Source organism: Salminus brasiliensis, chromosome 8 (assembly GCF_030463535.1).
Source record: "Salminus brasiliensis chromosome 8, fSalBra1.hap2, whole genome shotgun sequence".
In the NCBI taxonomy this organism is placed as follows: domain Eukaryota; kingdom Metazoa; phylum Chordata; class Actinopteri; order Characiformes; family Bryconidae; genus Salminus; species Salminus brasiliensis.
The window spans coordinates 18,452,678-18,469,970 of record NC_132885.1 but is presented as its reverse complement, the minus strand read 5'-3'; the positions used below and the strand labels follow the sequence as shown (position 1 = coordinate 18,469,970).

The 17,293-nt window shown below is 41.9% G+C and overlaps 1 protein-coding gene across 1 annotated transcript in view; it reads right to left on the bottom strand.

Moving 5' to 3' along the window:
• The window catches only part of tsc22d1 (TSC22 domain family, member 1), a 37,695-nt gene extending 26,882 nt beyond the window's left edge, over positions 1-10,813 (bottom strand). Inside the window, exon 1 of the mRNA XM_072685936.1 lies at positions 7,518-10,813. Within this exon, the coding sequence (XP_072542037.1) occupies positions 7,518-10,234 (2,717 nt within the window). The 5' untranslated portion in view covers positions 10,235-10,813. The remainder of the gene's footprint in view (positions 1-7,517) is intronic.
• Positions 10,814-17,293: the final 6,480 nt, after the last annotated feature.

Below are 17,293 nucleotides of genomic sequence, written 5' to 3'. Positions count from 1 at the left end.
CATGCATGGAGGGAACAAGCTCTAAAGTGAAGCTAATCCCAGAAAGTCCTCTTAGCAGTGCTGCTCCTTGGTTAGTTTCCTTAAACATAACCACAGCCTGAGCCCAAAAAAATATTGTTGCAGAAAACGTCTTCATTTTGGCTCGGAGAGAACAAACACTTTTCACCATGCAATAAAGACTGTTCTGGGCTTCTCAAGCCCGAACTGGCAGCCTACAGCTAAATCACAAACAATTTATCAATCACTTCCACATTCAATACATCAAATCCCATCCAAGGCACATGACTAGGTATTAGAACCACCATGAAACACTCCTTCACCCAAAATGTGATAAGCTTGTGGAGAAGCAGGGTGAGACCCATGCTGGCTCTGGAATGACTGGAGTATGGGGTTTTAGGTTGGCGGTGTAGCAGCTTGGTAGCGGCTCAGACAAGCGGGCAGACTGGCATAAAAGACAGGGCTGGCTAGCATGTGGGGCAGGAACGGAGGGGCAGCGAGATGGCTGGCAGCCAGGCGACACTGGCAGTGCTGCTGAAACAATGACTCAGTGCTAATGGCTCTCACAGTGGCACGCTGGATGCTAAATACAGGGCCCAGTTCTCATTCAGCCTCCTCACACAGAGAGGGGGGGATTATTTTGGACAAAATGAAGGGGAGAACAACTCTAAAGCCCCACATGAGCAGGCAGCCAGAGCATACCTTACCATCCTGTGAGCCTGTATCAAATAAGCTAACCAAATGCATAACTTTATCTAAGGGGAAGGACAGAAAGACCAACACAACCTTTCTAATCTGTGCAAACTATTCTAAATTACTACATTTCACAAAACACATTCAACTAAATTAAACCTAGACTGAAGGTCCAAAACGTTCATAGACCACCAGATCACCCGACTGTTATTATTGACAGAGGTGTTGAAGCACTGCTGAAAGGATTTGATGGCAGTCAGCCATAAGAGCATTAGTGAGGGTCAGATACTGATGTTCGATGACTAGTTCTGAACACAGTCGGCACACCAACTCATCCCAAAACACAGTTGCACTACTCTACAATGCTGGGGGCCCAGATACCTTTGAGTGACTGGCCTAGGGCAATTTCTCTCAATTTATCTCATTTGTATACCACCTAAAGGCCAGAGCTGTTGGCTTGCTAGTTGTAAGGGATCAAAACTTGGCTGGCAGATAATCTGTAGCACACATGGTGTTGGAGGAAGCAGGGATGGCAGGCCCTAATACGTTGCAGGTGGAGGAATCTCTTAAGAGGTAGAAAGGTGGGGACAAAGACAAAGCCTTTGTTCTACAAACCAGTTTTCAAAATGAAGGTGTTCCCTAAACATGAAAGACACACATGGACAAGTAGACCAAAACCTGTTGCACAGAATGTTAAACTCAGTGTAGCTGTTGATTCAATCATTAAAAGACGGAGTTGCTTACATTGGAAAATGAAGCACTTAATGTCTTAACTCAATACTTTACCATTTTCTTTGAGAAAAGGCCAAAAAAAAAAAAAAAAAAAAAAAAAAAAAAAGAGTCATATAAAACCCTACCGGGTTGGAGGCATCCTTTTGTGCAGCAGCCACCATTGTGTCCACACTGACCTCATTTCACACCGCTCAGCCTGATGCCACAAGGAGGGGAAATCTCATTGTGCATGTTTAACAGAGCACGAGCAGCACATGGGCACATGCTCAAGGTTACACACTTGAGCCAAAAATTTCCTGTGCCGTCTAAAACCACAGCAAAAGACAGCATTCCAACTCTGCTGACTCACATGCAGATTAGTCGAAGGAAGGCTAAGAGCAAAAGCTTAAAGACAGCTACAGCTGATGTGCAGCTTTGATAATTCGAACTCCCCCACAGCTACCTCGAATTGATGCACACTCTTAAACTGACCAGAAAAAGGTATCGCTGGCTAAAAATGGCAACATTCTCCAACAAATACCCACAAACATTTGAGAGGGCAGCTGTGATGTTTGATGTCTGTCTCGTGGTTTACAGCATCCTCTTCCTTGTGAAGAAGAATTCTTCTCTTTGTGACACCAGAGTCTTTCTTGCTGTGCTCACAGAGTCACACAAAACTACACAACAACTTTGCTAAATCCAGCATCCAGCCTGTGGTTGTGGTAATTTGAACTGATGAGTGAAACAAAAGCTATTTACATGACTCTGCCAACACTGCAAGAGGAAATCATATTAGGCTGGGCTGTTTTGAATATAAGCTCTATTTGGACGGGATTAGTTTCACACGGTGAGGTGGAGTAATGTAATTTTACCATTGAATGTCTGTAATCTTAATGACTGATTTGCACGGGATAAAAAAAATCTCTCAGTAAAATGACAGAGACGGGAGTGGCTCCTCAATTTTCTTGGTCACACCAAGAAAAAGATTCATGTGACAGTTTGGTATGTTTTTATATAGGAGACTAAATTCTAACGCTGCATGAGGCTCTGCTCAGAAGTCCACTGGAAAAACTTCAAGATTAACGACAGTCAAGGTTTTTCCACATTTGCCAAGACTTGTATGGCACAAATCAAGCAGGTCGAACTTTGCAGGTTTTGTCTCACATACATGACACAACTACATGTCTGCTTAAATGCCTACATACTTGAGAAAACTGCCAAAAAACAAAACAAAACAAAACAACAACAACAACTAAAAAACATACCACCAAAACAACTTTCCACAGCATATGAATCGTATAATTACCAATACGCCAATTCATATGGGGTTATTTTTAACATAACCTGGGGTAGTTTTTTGCCGGGGCACCAATTCCAGGGAAGAAAAAAAATAAAAAATAAAAATAAATAAATAAATAAATAAATAGATAAATAAATAAATAAAAAACAGAATCCAACATGGCAGATTCTGACAGGACTAAAATCACAGATACACCAGTACTAATTACATTACCCCTCCTTCCCATGTAAAATTACTCCCATCCAACATAAACAGGCAGGCAATCTACATCTTTATGTAGTTAAAAATGTAATAAAAAAAAAGAAGAAATAAACAATGGCTGTTCCCATTGGTATCCTAACACACACTGCTAATCACTTTCCGCTGCTGGACAAACATTGGACAACCAATGACCACAAGAAAAAAAACAAAAACAGGCACAACAACATCTGTATTGTGCAGATCAAAGCAGAGATTTAATTGACAATTAAACAGAGGAGTGATTCAATTAACCTTTGGCAACAATGCCTGGCCTCAGTGGAGAATAAGCAATGCAACTATTGTCTCGACGACCCATACTGCTGTTCAAACAGCATTTGAATGAGGTTGTCTAAATAGGCCAGATGAATACCCGTGCAAGTAACATAGTTTATGGGTAATGTGTTGCTGCTGCCTGGCACTCTCCAGTTTGCCATGTGTGCAAGCACAATGCTTCACAATAATGCAATGCTGTTTACATGTGCGTGCATGTGCTTCATAAAGACCCTTCATTTACACAAACAAAGCCCTAGCTGCATTGAAGAAATAAAGACTAGCATTTTCAAAAGGTAAATATCATAGAAACAAACACAATCAAAAACCTTTGTCTAATGCAGCTGACTAGCTCAAAGAACAAAACAAGCAAGCTGCAAAGCAGAACCTTCTATTGTAAAAAACAAAAAAAAGAGATACATGATAAACAAGAAACAACACTTCCAGAAAATTTACGATAATTGATAACATTCCTGAGAATGATCACCACGACTGGAAGCAAGGCAAGGCCACCACTCTTAAAACTGACTAGCAAAAAAAAAACATTACACAAAGCTGTTAAAGAACCCAGAACCTCAGAGAAGCATTTATAAGTTGCTTAAAAAATGAATGATGGAGCAGCTGTTTGTGATACAAGTTAGTGGTTCACCAAGCCTCTGATGTTCTGTAACACTCTGATGTTGTTTTAAGGGTTCAGAACAAAATGCTACCAGTTTAAAAAGGCAGAGTAACCCATGATGGTTCTTCACTGTGGGCCTAAATAATAAATCCCTGTTTGCTCAAAGGAGACACAGTTCAAACAGAGACAACATTATCAATTCATGTGGTGAAAAAAAGTTAAGCTGATCCGTTTCTGACCTCATTATCTTTTAGTCCTCAATGAAGTCTCATTTGTTGCCTTTTGAGGATATGCTGATCCTGGTGACATCATCGCATAGGAGAAAGACTCCAGGGCCGCTTGCACAAAGGGCTTTCTTTGGCGAAACACACTTCAAAGGATCATCATGAACACGGATTACAGATGATGGAAAGCACTTCTGGTGGTCTAACGTACTCTGACGACAACTCCTATTCTCTCATGGAAACCCCAACAGCATCGGAAAGTAATTCTCGACAGTTGGGGGACATTAACTTGTTGGAGGCCCCAGAGCAAGAGAGAGCAACGCCCGACTGTCACTGTAAAAGCACAGCCTGTTGTACGCTAGATAGGCCATCCACCTTGTTATCTGTTCTGGCTTGGACTGGCGGACTGAAAGCATTTCCTCTCCTCTCCCATTCCACAGGGCCCATTAATTGGGGAGATAATCTACTTGATCTCCACACAAAGAGCGATTCATTGAGACTCTTGTGTGCAGCTTCTATCACTGCCAAGAGCAGATTACATTCAAAAAAGCAAACATGAGATAATCATCTTCCTAAACGGGTACGCCACTCGACACCATGACCTAAGAACATTACAAACACACTAATATCATTTGTGCAGAGTCAGATGAAGTGGTATTGATGGGGATTTGGGCAAAACGCAAAATGTTTGAAGCTAAACAACTTAACAGATGCTAAAAACACTAAACAACAATACAGCTGACTGGTGAATGAAGTCAGAGAAAATACTGACCTCATCTTAGGTCAGTGGCATCAAGCCACACTGCTGACCTAATAGGATCTGACCATCATAAAAATGAACAACTTGAAGCAAAGAAAAAGAATAAAGGGTACCTAAATCGATTACCAATTATCATTACTAAAGATTTGCTGGTGTCTACACATCAATAAAAGCACGGGCAGTCTGGACTGAAACTATAGACATGCAGAACATACTGCAGTCTTAGCCAATGCTGGTGTTCTCAGCAACTCAATAGGCACACAAACACAACTTGACATTAACCAGGGTCAACATAATTTCCGGTACAGCCACAGTTAATCAAAGTAAAGTAAATTTTTAAAAGCTTTGTGTCTTTCCAACATTAAACACTCATATTTAAGAAGCATGGGATGTCTAAACTCTGTCCTGGGATGGGATGTCTAACCCATCCTCTGGTTCTGCACTGGCTGCTAGTGGATTACTAAGGACCACTGCAGTTGTCTAAAGGCTACGTGATGCACAACAGATGAGAAACTCTATGCCATTTCCACTCGATGCTATAGATTTAATGAATAATACTTCCAACATAACTGAATGATTATATCACATTTGGTACATTGACATTTTTTATGACATGTGATATTTATTGCAGTATTTCCTCATGTAGACAAAATGCACCAACATCGTAAAATGAAAAAAAAAAAAAAAGCTATCCAAATACTCTCCCATATTGAGAAAGTGTAGTTAATCAGTGCTCTATAAGCACTGTTCACATTCACGATACACTCATAAAAGCATATTAGCAAAATACTGTCATATTTCCTAGCTCTACCTCAAACTCACCATTTTTAGCTAAAATATCAAAAGAACCAGCAGTCTCCAACCACTGTCCTGGGGATCTACCATACTGCAGCCTTCAACTCTAACCTAAATCTAACACAGCCCTTTCAGCCAACAAAGGACGTCTGAAGACTAGCAAGTAATTAGTTGGATGAGGAAGGGTGGTTTTAGGTTTGTATCCAAAGTCTGTGGAATAGGGACCCCTGCCTTAGACTGACTGCCTTTCTCATTGCAAATTTGAAGCCACGTATCTCTCTCTTACTACAGCTTTTTGTGATCTGGTCCTGCATTTTAATAGAGAGATGCGTTTTGGCACTCAGACAGTGAGCAGTGCTGGGACAGGGGTCATTTCTTGAACAGTCTTCCAATGATGCCTCACAAACGTAAATCTCAAATTGGCCTAATATGCTTATTCCTGTAAGCCTGCAAAAATGACAGCAGGGTTTGGAAAACACCACAATATTTGTAACCACAAGATAATAAACTTGTGGCTCTGAGTTAAATGAGGTCTCACCTCTCTCTACATGTGTCATTTCTAGGCTCCTTACTCATCATCCATATAGGCTGTCCCTCTGCAACACGATTATTCACTTCCACATTATCCACACACTAATGCCTTAAAAATGATTCACATCTGTTGAGGTGAGACATCCACCCTAAAAAAGGAAATCATTTTTGATGCCTGATGAACCTCGATGAGGTATCAACTTTAATTAAGCAATACAGAGAGTGTGTGAGCAACAGAATATCAATAAGTGACACAGTCACAAAGCACTCCACCCTACGTGTGACCACTCTTATGATCTGCCAAGCTGTATGACCACACACACACACAAACACACCCTCATGATTTGCTGTTGCTGTCGTTTAATGAATAACACTGTTCACAACGAGAAACAACTGAAGATACCAGTATTTAAAGTAATTACACAACATAATGTATTAAATTGGGGACTTTCAGAATTAAAAGAAATGACCAAAAATGGTCATTTTGCTTAACTTAAGTCTGGTTGAACCTAGAATACCTAAAAACTTTGATAATTTGCCTCTCCTAATGTGTACGCTCTAAAAGAATTGCCAGTTTCATTAAGGAGTGTCTGGTGACGGAGCAGTTCATCATCTCAGAAACATCTGTTAGCAAGCTCTGTCAGGCACACAGGAGTCATATGTATAGTATACTCTGTGCTGTCATTGATGGTAATGCAAGTCTACATGCCTCTGAATTGGAATAGTGTGTATGTACATCTATATAACCATGACCTTATTTTCCAAACAGTTATTCCCACTCATTCCATTACACACACTGTCTCTAGTATGACAACATCTATTCATTAAGAGCCTTAATACTGCTCTTAAATGTTTTTCAGTAAGGAGGAAAAAGGAGGCCTTGATACATCATGACTGCAGTGCTGTTCTAGATTTTCTAGAGTTTCTAGAGTTTGGTTGAGGCAAACTACTATTTTATGGGACAGGTAATCAGAACATTGCTGTTTAATAGCAGTTTTTATAGTAACATTACATTAACATTACATATATCCTTCAAAGTAATACTTTTTCCAACCAGTAGCTCAACACCACACTTCAGCTTCATTGGCTTAAGCCTAAATCTTACATCAGTGTGTGAATGAGAAGCAATGGAAATCTGCATGTCAAAACACTGGAACAACTGAAGCCAGTGGCGAAGAACTGGGTGACCAGCAGCCTATGCAGGGGGGCCCTCTCTTTCCTTATTAATGAGACATTATACCTACTAAGTGAACACCTATAGATTTTCCAACAAGAATTTAAAATCACTCCTCAAATCTCTACTAAAGAAAAGGCAGCACACTCAAAACATATTCAGAGCAGCTATTATTAAATATTTCATAATATTTTGACACTCACCTATCTTCCTCTCCATCTACAGGCAAGTTCTTCAGCAGACTGGCTGAGGCAGTTAAGGCATTGACTCCACCACTCTCCTCAGGACCTAAGGAGGTGCCAGTTTGGGAGGCACAGTCACCAGCTGCTAGCTTGGGAAGTGCAAGCACAGACTGGTGCTGAAAGAGAAGGCGTTGGGCATCCTCCAGCTGTGTGGCCATCAATGAGGGCAGGGTGGCATATAGGGCACTGACAACTGGCTGGGCGCTGGGGTCCTTAGCGCCATTCTGGACCAAGCTGGACTGAAGATCACTCTGAGGATTGGGAGGCACATTTGATGCAGGCAGGCTTGATGTAACTGCAGGGACAAACTGCGTCCCAAGCGCCTGTTGCTCCATGGAGAGCTGAGAGGAAAGCTGCGGCCCTTGGGGCTGCTGGATAACACCAGGCCCTGTAGACTGCACTAGTTGTGGCATGACCCCACCAGTGGGCGCCTGGACCATCTGGGGTGAGGGTGTCTGCTGTGGTTGCATCAGCCCTTGAGAAAGTGACTGAGCAACAGCAGAGGGCACGCTGCCCACAGGTGGCTGTGAAGCCGGCATCATCTGACCATTGCTTGCCACAGCGACAGAGGGGATGGAGCTGGACAGGTGGGGAAGGGCTTGTGCTGATCCCGGAGCTGCAGCCTGGATGATCTGCTGAGGCTGCTGAGTGAAGTCAGGTGGCACGCTGCCCCCTTGGCTTAAAGGGTTGACGTGTGCTGGGGCTACCTGGGCTGCTGCCGCTGGCTGTTGTGCAGGCGGGTAGGCCATCTGCTGCTGGGTGATTCCTGACAGGCCCTGAGCTGCTTGGGCATATGTCAGCTGCTGTGGGGCCATGGCTGGAGATGGATGCCCAGTAGTCGTCTGCAAGCCTACCATGTTGACTGTATTTTGCTGTTGCTGACTGCTGGCTGGCAGCGGGGTTGCCGCACCGGCCTTCAGATGGGGATGCACCATGTCCTGGCGCTGCATCTGAGGCTTGGAGATGTTAGCAGGAGTGGAGTAGTCTGGCATTTGAGGGGGTGGCTGTGGAAAGATCTGCTGCACAGCTGAGGAGCCTCCTATATCACCACCGCTCACACTCTCAGAGTAGTGACTTAGAGTGCTGACTGAGCTGCTGACAGAGTTCGTGCTCACACCATCTCTCTCTGAGCCCAACACGTTATCAGGTACAAACTGCCGGATGCTCTCCACCGTTCGGGTGCTAGGTGCATTTTCAGAGGACCCAGAACCTGGAGCATCTTTGTCATAAAACTCTGTGCATGTCCATCGGCCTTTCTTAAACGGCTCTGAACTAGAGTCCAATTTGACCACTCTGAAGCGGGAGCTGGTAGTAGCAGGAGGAGGCATTTGTGCCTGCTGAGGCTGAGTGTTCGAGCCAGGGATAGCAGTTGAAGGCTGGGTCACGTCAGCTGTCCCCACATGACTACCACTTGTTGACCCAGTAACAGCAGAGGCAATGGTGCCAGTTGTCATTGTGATCACACTACTTACGACAGGACCCTGCTGTTGCATTAGGTTCACGTTTTGGTTATTAGTATTATTCAAGCCAGAGGAAAAAACTACACTGCTACTGTTTGTACTTATGCCACCCAAACCAGGCACGTTGGAGTTTAATATATTAACATTACTTACATTGCTTGTTAAGCGCTTAATAATACTTATCGTAGCACCTGATGCCGCTGTGGCAATTCCAGTAGATGCTCCTGGTACACCTGCAACCAAGGGCTGGCCAATGACACTGGTTGTGCCAACAGAGGCATTTTCCAGAATTCCACCCACATTCGAAGGCATTTTCTGGCCTATGATTGGTAAAGATTCAGGGTTTGTTGTGACTGTGGAAGTCACCACACCACCACGTGGGACGCCAGCTTGAGAAGCGGCCGAGCCCGTAGAAGTGGAATGAGTATTTCCAGAATGCGTGGGGTGAAACTGATGGTGGTGGAGGTGGTGGGGATGCGCGGCATGGTGATGATGGTGAACGGCACCATTGACCATGGTGCCGTGAGGCTGGGGCAGAATAGGCGGCTGATTTGGAGACACAGCCCCTGGTGTTTCCGCCTCATGAAAGTTGTTCAGAGTTTCTTCAGAGGAGCTCCTCTCTGGCCCTCCGGTGTCATTGGTCCGCGACAAGGACACATCCAGGATCTCAGAAGAGGACAGGTCTTCCGTGTGGGACTCATCCAAGTCATCACAACTCTCAGTGTCCTCAGTAATGCTGTTGTTTGTGCTGACGGAGATCTGGGCAGGGGTGACGCTGGTGATCTGAAAGCCACTTTTCTTTTTAATCTGTGCCCCAGGAGCCACGGGCAGGTTTGGGGGCAACAGCGCGGACTGGGAATGGATGCTGAGGCTTTGAGGAGGGTGCTGAGCCCCGAGAGAGGACGGGGCTGGGGCCAGCGTCTGGATCAGCGCTGAAGGCTTGTAATCGTCTGCCGGCATCAGGTTGTTGCTAAGGCTGGTACTTCCCGACGAGGTCAACGCAGAGGGAGAAGCACTAGCGGTGTTACTAGGACCCCGCCGGGCAAAACTCGCCGGTTGCGCCATTTTCCGGGCACTCGCCGAATCTCCTACTGGGTCGGGGTGATGCATTTCTAGGGGGTGGTCTCCGGCAGAGTTGTAAATACAGCTTACAAGAACTGCCGTGTTGACAGGGTCTTTTTCAGCAGGAATTTCACCTCGCCCAAGTAGTTTCCACATAAAACTAATGGCCCCTTTCCAAAACTAGCCAGGAGTCGATAATTCCACTTTTGTTCAAGGTATTTAAACAATGTCCCCGGCCGGGCTGCACGCTAGAATGCTAGCTGGCTAGCTTAGCTAGCTAAGTTAAAAACAGTCGTCGTTGAGTAACGCTAGCTCTCAGCCTAGCCGACCCTGGTTTACTCACTTATTTATCGGAGACGGTTCCCAGAAGGTTGTCAGATACGATCAAACTGAACGTGTCATATTATCCAATTAATACGGAGAGTAGCAAACTGAACACAGCTCTCAATATCCAACGGCGCTGGCTACAAGTGCAGGTATTACAGTAACAGCTAGATTGTAAGTCGCATTTTGAATCCGACGTTATATGAAGCGTAAGATCATTCAATCCATCGACGATGTCAGGCTGGCAGACTGTATCCACACCGCTTAACGTTACCGGAGTCCGTGTTTATTCCATTTCTCCGTCCTCTTTGTTTTAATCCAGTGTTAGCTGCACCCGTAGCTAGATATCTTTCCCACCAGCTCTCTCCTTGTAATGTAGCCTGTGCTATTGCTATCTGCCTGTGACGAGACCGAAAGGGGGAGGAGAAGCTGATAACATGGCGACAGCGCATGTCTGTTTACGCCGCCAACAGCCAGACATAAAGCCAGTCTGAGGGAAAGGCGGAGGAAAGGGGGGTGGCCGAAAATGAGCATAGAAACAAGGGAAGAGTCGGAAGAGGGTGAAACCGAGGTGGCCATGAGATCTGCAAATTATGCGCGGCGGCCAGAGTATCAGCTGAAAGTACTGGAGCCACTGTCTTCGTATATAGCCATGGCTCTGAATGTGTCTAACAGGCTCGTTTTGTAGAGCACTCGGGTGATTGCGAGACATCCAGCGGCGGAGAAGGCGGACGTGAACGGGAGCTTTATCTCGACTGGACCTCTCAGGCTGTCAATGGGCGTTGTCCTCATGTCGCTCATGTCCTTTTCAGGCCCGGACGATGCTGCTAATTAAAGAGTCGGTTACAGACCGAGTTCAGGTGTAAACACGCTCTGCTACCCGTTTCGAGATGATGGTCTGATTAAAGAAATGCCCACCAGAGCGCCATATGACAGTGACACACGTCAACCAAGGCTGCAGGACATATTCAGCTTGAACAGTTTGTTGACTTCTATCTGGGTCAGCAGCTTAACAAAATGTAAACAGACTGTATGGGGGCACAAGCTTGTGAACATGGTCCAGAAATGGGTCCTGTTTTCACAAAACAACTACACTGAAAGAGGTGCCAGATTTTTCCACAGACCGAAGAGAACAACCAAACACATGTGTTCACTGCTGCACAATTATTTCACACACTGATTGTTGGTCGCCTCTGTTTGGGGAGGAACTAAAGAGCTAAAGTTCTAGGCCCAGTTATGTGTGAAGGGTTTCAGAATATGTCTTTTAATTTGGGTAATGAAACTGCCTTACTGAAGTATATATATATATATATATATATATATATATATATATATGTGTGTGTGTGTGTGTGCTTAGATGTGATTTGACAGGTAGCTATACACTTGTATGGGTCAAGCCATATACTCTTAAACTCTTGTGGCTAATTTCCCAGACCCAAGCCCAAGCCTAGACTCAATAAGATAAGATAATCCTTTATTAGTCCCACAGTGGGGATATTCTCAGTGTCACAGCAGAAAGGGATAACAATAATTGTTAATAATTTAAAAACGAATAGTTCTATGGTCGCCTTATTGTATTGTGTTTAGCAATGTCTAAGCTTGGTGGTATCGTTTGTATTATTAGTCTATTCTAACTAGCTAAGGTTTTCTTGGGTAAATAGCAAAGCACTTTGTAAGTCGCTCTGGATAAGAGCGTCTGCTAAATGCCATAAATGTAAATGTAAATGTAAATGTAATTGACACTATATACACAATGTAAATAAGAATTTAAAAAGCAATAACAATATTATTTACAAGTTATTGCTAATGACTCTTAATTGCACATGTGTGTGTGTGTGTGTGTGGGGGGGGGGGGTTATTGCACATAGTGAGAATAGTGAAACACCATTGGAATTGCCATCTATTCCAGGACTACTACAGGGTTAATCCATGTCCATTAAACTCACTCTAATAGATTTGTTTGGCCAGAGACATCCTCACAACAACGTTTACAGAGAAGTCATGTCCGGTATTGTCTCCCAGATATGTGAAAAAAGCTGTGTGGAAGTTAGGACTTTTCTGGAGCTCTCTAATTATTGTATTGTTTGTCAGCTATGGTGTGTAGTACGTAACTACTAGCACAAAAACAAGCACAAAAGGTGAGGGGGAGGTAGCATAGGTCAGTCTGACAAATTCAGAATGAGTAATTGGTAAAGCTTGTGATAATTGTAGCTAGTAGTGTAATGGAAAGTCAATCATGGAAGGACAGATTTAGTTGTTTGGAGAATGTTACTTATTCTGGTCATATTTTGATGTGAGGTGATGTCATATACTGTGCTAATTGACAGTTACTTAATTAGTAATTTAGGAGTGGCGACTATGTTAACGTACAGTTTATTAAACGTGTGGGATTGTCTGCACGTGAATAAAATAATTTTTAGTGATCAAGTGCAAATATTTGTTTGACATAGTTGTTTTAACACTATGAATTAAAACAGTCATTTAGTCATGGGCCCAAAAGCTTTTAGCGTTTAGAGGACTTATTCAGTAAAATACAGATGTGTACCGCCAGGGTTACTTCATTGGTCAAAAGTAGCTGGTGTGAACTACAGTTGATATATATGCTCTCTCTTTGGACCCCTCACCAAAACCTGAATGAAAACAAGGTTGATATGATTGTAATCCAGAACAATAACCGTGAGGAAATGATATAAGATGCCCTTCCGAAATGAATGTGTGCCCTTTGTCACTGGCAGGCAATATTCAGCCCAGGCAGACAGGCTGTACCCATCCATACAAATGTCGGAGGGAGAGAGCCAGCGAGAGCTGATTGCAATGTAAGCGTCTGGTGCTGTCAGCAGCTTTAAATCACACTGGCACTCCACAACAAAAAAACACAGAGAGCTATTGTCCTCCTGAACAATTATGGTCAATTTAAACACTGCTGTCTGCTTTTAGTTAGTAAACATTTATTAAAATGATATCTTTATGATTAGATAAAAGAATAGAACCCACTGTTGAGTCACTGAGTGCATGTAATCCAAGGCTTCAGTTGAAAGCAAAACAACAAAATGGAGCATTCACAGCACTAGGCGCACTGTGCTTTCATTGCTCCTCTATGACGCTGACATGAGAGCATTTGAACATGTTCAAAGATGTTTATGGGTTTCGAAATATGTGAAGCCTGCAGATGAAGCTGCTGCTTTGACTCTGTAGTCCTGAAGCGAGGTGAAATTCCTGAAACAACAAAGGCCTAGAGGAGAGAGAGGAGTAGCAAAGCAGATCCTAGCCTCTAGGGTCAATCTCTACTGATCTCCAGCCTGCAGTCAGGGCCTTGGGACCACTTTGCACCCTTGACTTTACGTGAGCCAATAAGAAGGGGTGTGGTCACCACCAAGGCCTGCTTTGTTTTGGTTGTACTGGTAGCACTCCTGGAAAATAACTGGGCCTGCTTTACATGCTCGTTACATGCCATGGATCCCCCAACTTTTATTCATGGCTTCTTCTTCTCACATTGTTGCCAGCCTCCAGTCCAGTTATCTTCTGATGCACTGGGTTTGGGAGTTTTTTCATGCAGTTAAAAAAAAACATTAATAGGGTATACTGTATAGTACAAATACAACAATCCTCTCTACCTTATTTTAATTGAATACATTATGCTAATATTACACCTCTGTCACTAATCGTACAACTATATATTTAATATATATTTATATATACAAAATATTTTGGTGTGCCATGCCTGGAACATAATCAACACTTGTCAACAAACTATCATTGTTTTTCCATTAGACATAGCTATTTCATTTACTAAGAAGCACATAAACACTTTTTAACATATATGCACTATTAGAGCCATTTGCATTTCTATTATCTATAGTAAAAAAATGTCTAAACCATACCTACATTAATTATTCTTAACAAAAAGTTAATTAAAATGAACAAGTTGAGTATATAACTGACCATCCATCAATATTCTCTCATAAAACAACAGTAATAACTTGACTGTTGACTGAGGGAATCAGTCATATATATATCATTGCATATATATATATATATATATATATATATATATATATATATATATATATATATATCAATGAAACTCATAGCTCTCCTGGAGATGCTAAGGTAGGTAGTCCTGTGGAAATGTTAACCTGGTTCAATTTGACAGTGTAGCTCAGGAAAGGTCACTGTGTTCTTCCTATACCATTATTTATATATATATAATTGAAGAATCACAGGCTGGACCTGTTGCAGGCAGAATCACACACTTGGTGGTGTGCTCATGTAAGCATTTGCCATGTTGTTGTTAATCAATAACTCAAATTATACCAGATGTCAGAAAATGACGCGGGTTTATTTTTAATGCAGATTAACTGGTGAAAAAATAAGAAGATAATGGTCTTAAATCTTCACTCTAAGCTTCTGTATGACAACTCTGTCATGACTGTCTGTATGTCTGTCTTACTCTTTGTGTCATGGAAGTGAGGCCTATTGGAAGTGAGTCTGTGTGAGGTAAGCTACCGTTCATTTCATTGCAGCTGATTTCTTTTCTGTGTCCTTGAAAATACCACTAAGGGCCGAGCACACAATATTTCAGCACTCTGTTATTGGTATGACCTTGATCTTTCGTTGTTTCAGAGATTTGATTTCATATGAAGATGTGATGAAAGATGGGCTGTGCCTCTGAAAGCCTTTCTTTATGTGTCTTGTAATTGGCCTGACAAGTGAATGTATTATTGTTGTCATGTGAGAATGAAAAACAGGTGAGACTCAGTCACCTCAGTCAGGTGAGACTCAGTATAGCAGTACTGTTTACTCCAATACTGGAGTATCTCACACAATATGGACAAAAGTATTAAGACACCTGCTCATTCATTGTTTCTTTTAAAATCAAGGTTATTATCAAATCAAGAATTTATCCTGCTTTTGTTGAAGCAACTGTCTTTACTGTCCAGGGAAAGCTTTCTACTAGAATTTGGAGCACTGCTGTGAGGATTTAATTGCATTCAGTGACAAGAGTGTCAGTGAGGTCAGGATGTTGGGTGATCACCACCCCACCTCATTCCCAACCCCCTAGCTCATTCCAAAAGTACTGGGTGGAGCACCATCATTCCAGAGAATGCAGTTCCACTGCTCCACAGCTCAATGCTGGGGGGATTTATACCCTTCTAACCCACTCTTGACATTAGGCACAGTGCCAATGGTTCATGTTTATCTGCTGCAGTGAGTCCTATTCTATTGGCAGTATTTCTAGACAAACTGTACATGTGCATTTGCACATCTGTGTTAGCAATGGGTGCAACTTAGCAAAGTAGCATTTATTAGAAGGGGGTGTCCACAAACATTTGGACATATGGTGTATATAGATACACATATATGGATTTGTTTATATACAATGGTATGTCAAAATATTAAGTGCATTACCTTTGGGAGCACGTTCATTACCATAGTATAGTACAGTTCAGTGTACTTTAAATCTGTGTGCAAAGCTTTGGTATTAGATGGTGTCCAATGGCGCCACCTAGTGGCTTCTTTAATGAGGACGTGCCACTCCCATTGTAAATGCATTACAGTATTTCAATTTACAGCTTTAGTTTAACCTGAATAAAGACAAATGTCTATTCAGTTGCAGTTCAGATAAACTGAACCCATTTATTTTGGCATTGGACATCTTTGGACATCCCAGTTGGAGCCCTGTTACAAACATTATGTTTTCAGTCCATGTTTTTTAAAACTAATATTGATAATATTGATCACATTTGACATTTTATTCCTGGTCACTAATATGACTTTTGAGAGTAGCATCATTGCATATAAATATACAGTCATATGCAAATGTTTGACTACCCCAGGTCAAAGTACATTGACAAGTTGATTTATATGTGTAAAAAAAAGTTAACATTATCTACAGAGGCACTTTCTAAAGCAATAAAACTGTTTATTTGCTTAATTTCACATGTAAACATGCATGTGCAAAGCTAATGGCACATTAAATGATCAGAGAAAAGGGTGCAATTTATGTAAGGATGATACGTGTGACAGCACTCATTAAACTCTTATGAATAGACAATTTAAATATTAGATTATCAAATATGATAGTTGTTGCTGATATTTTAACATTGTTTCTTTTCTCTCTCTCCCTGTTTTTTTTTTTTTTTACAGCCGCATACAGTAAATATATGCACATTGAATAAAGGGCTCTGGTCAGGTGACTGTTTACACCACCCACATACATACTGTATATGCAACCAAGATGAGCTTATTATGTCATTTATATTTCACTATACAGCAGAAACCACAATAACCCCCTGAAGAGCATTGCAAAATTAAAAAACATGCCTTTGGGCATAGTTGTGATGAGAGGGGTTAAACGGGTTACTTGTTAATGTAGTGAATTTATGGTATGTTCGTTCTACAGTTACAAAGAAAAGCAACATGCTCATAATTGTCAGTATCCTTTAGAAAAATGAAGGAATGTCCAACAGGTGTGAAATATAAAAAGTGAATGATCATTTCATAGTTTGGTTTAAAATAGAAAAATATCAAATTCATTACCATGACAGACCAGGGCAGGGCAGTATAATCACACTTATCATTTCCTTGATGAATTAAGTAACAATATGTCATAATATTTGAGTGCACTATGGATTTTGTTGGCAATTCGAGAACTAAGTGCATATTTCATAACAGAACACATCAGAGGTCCTTCAGTTTAACAGTCTTTATATTCCCACGCATCAAATTAAAAGATTTAAATTAAAAAATTAAAGTAAATATTTCAATGTATAAAATGAAAATGAAAATACTGCTCAATGTTCCTGTCACACAAAAACCTTGCAAAAACCTCCAAAATGGCAAGAGTCACATTATGTACAAAAGTGAAAAATAGCAAAAAATAAAAAATAA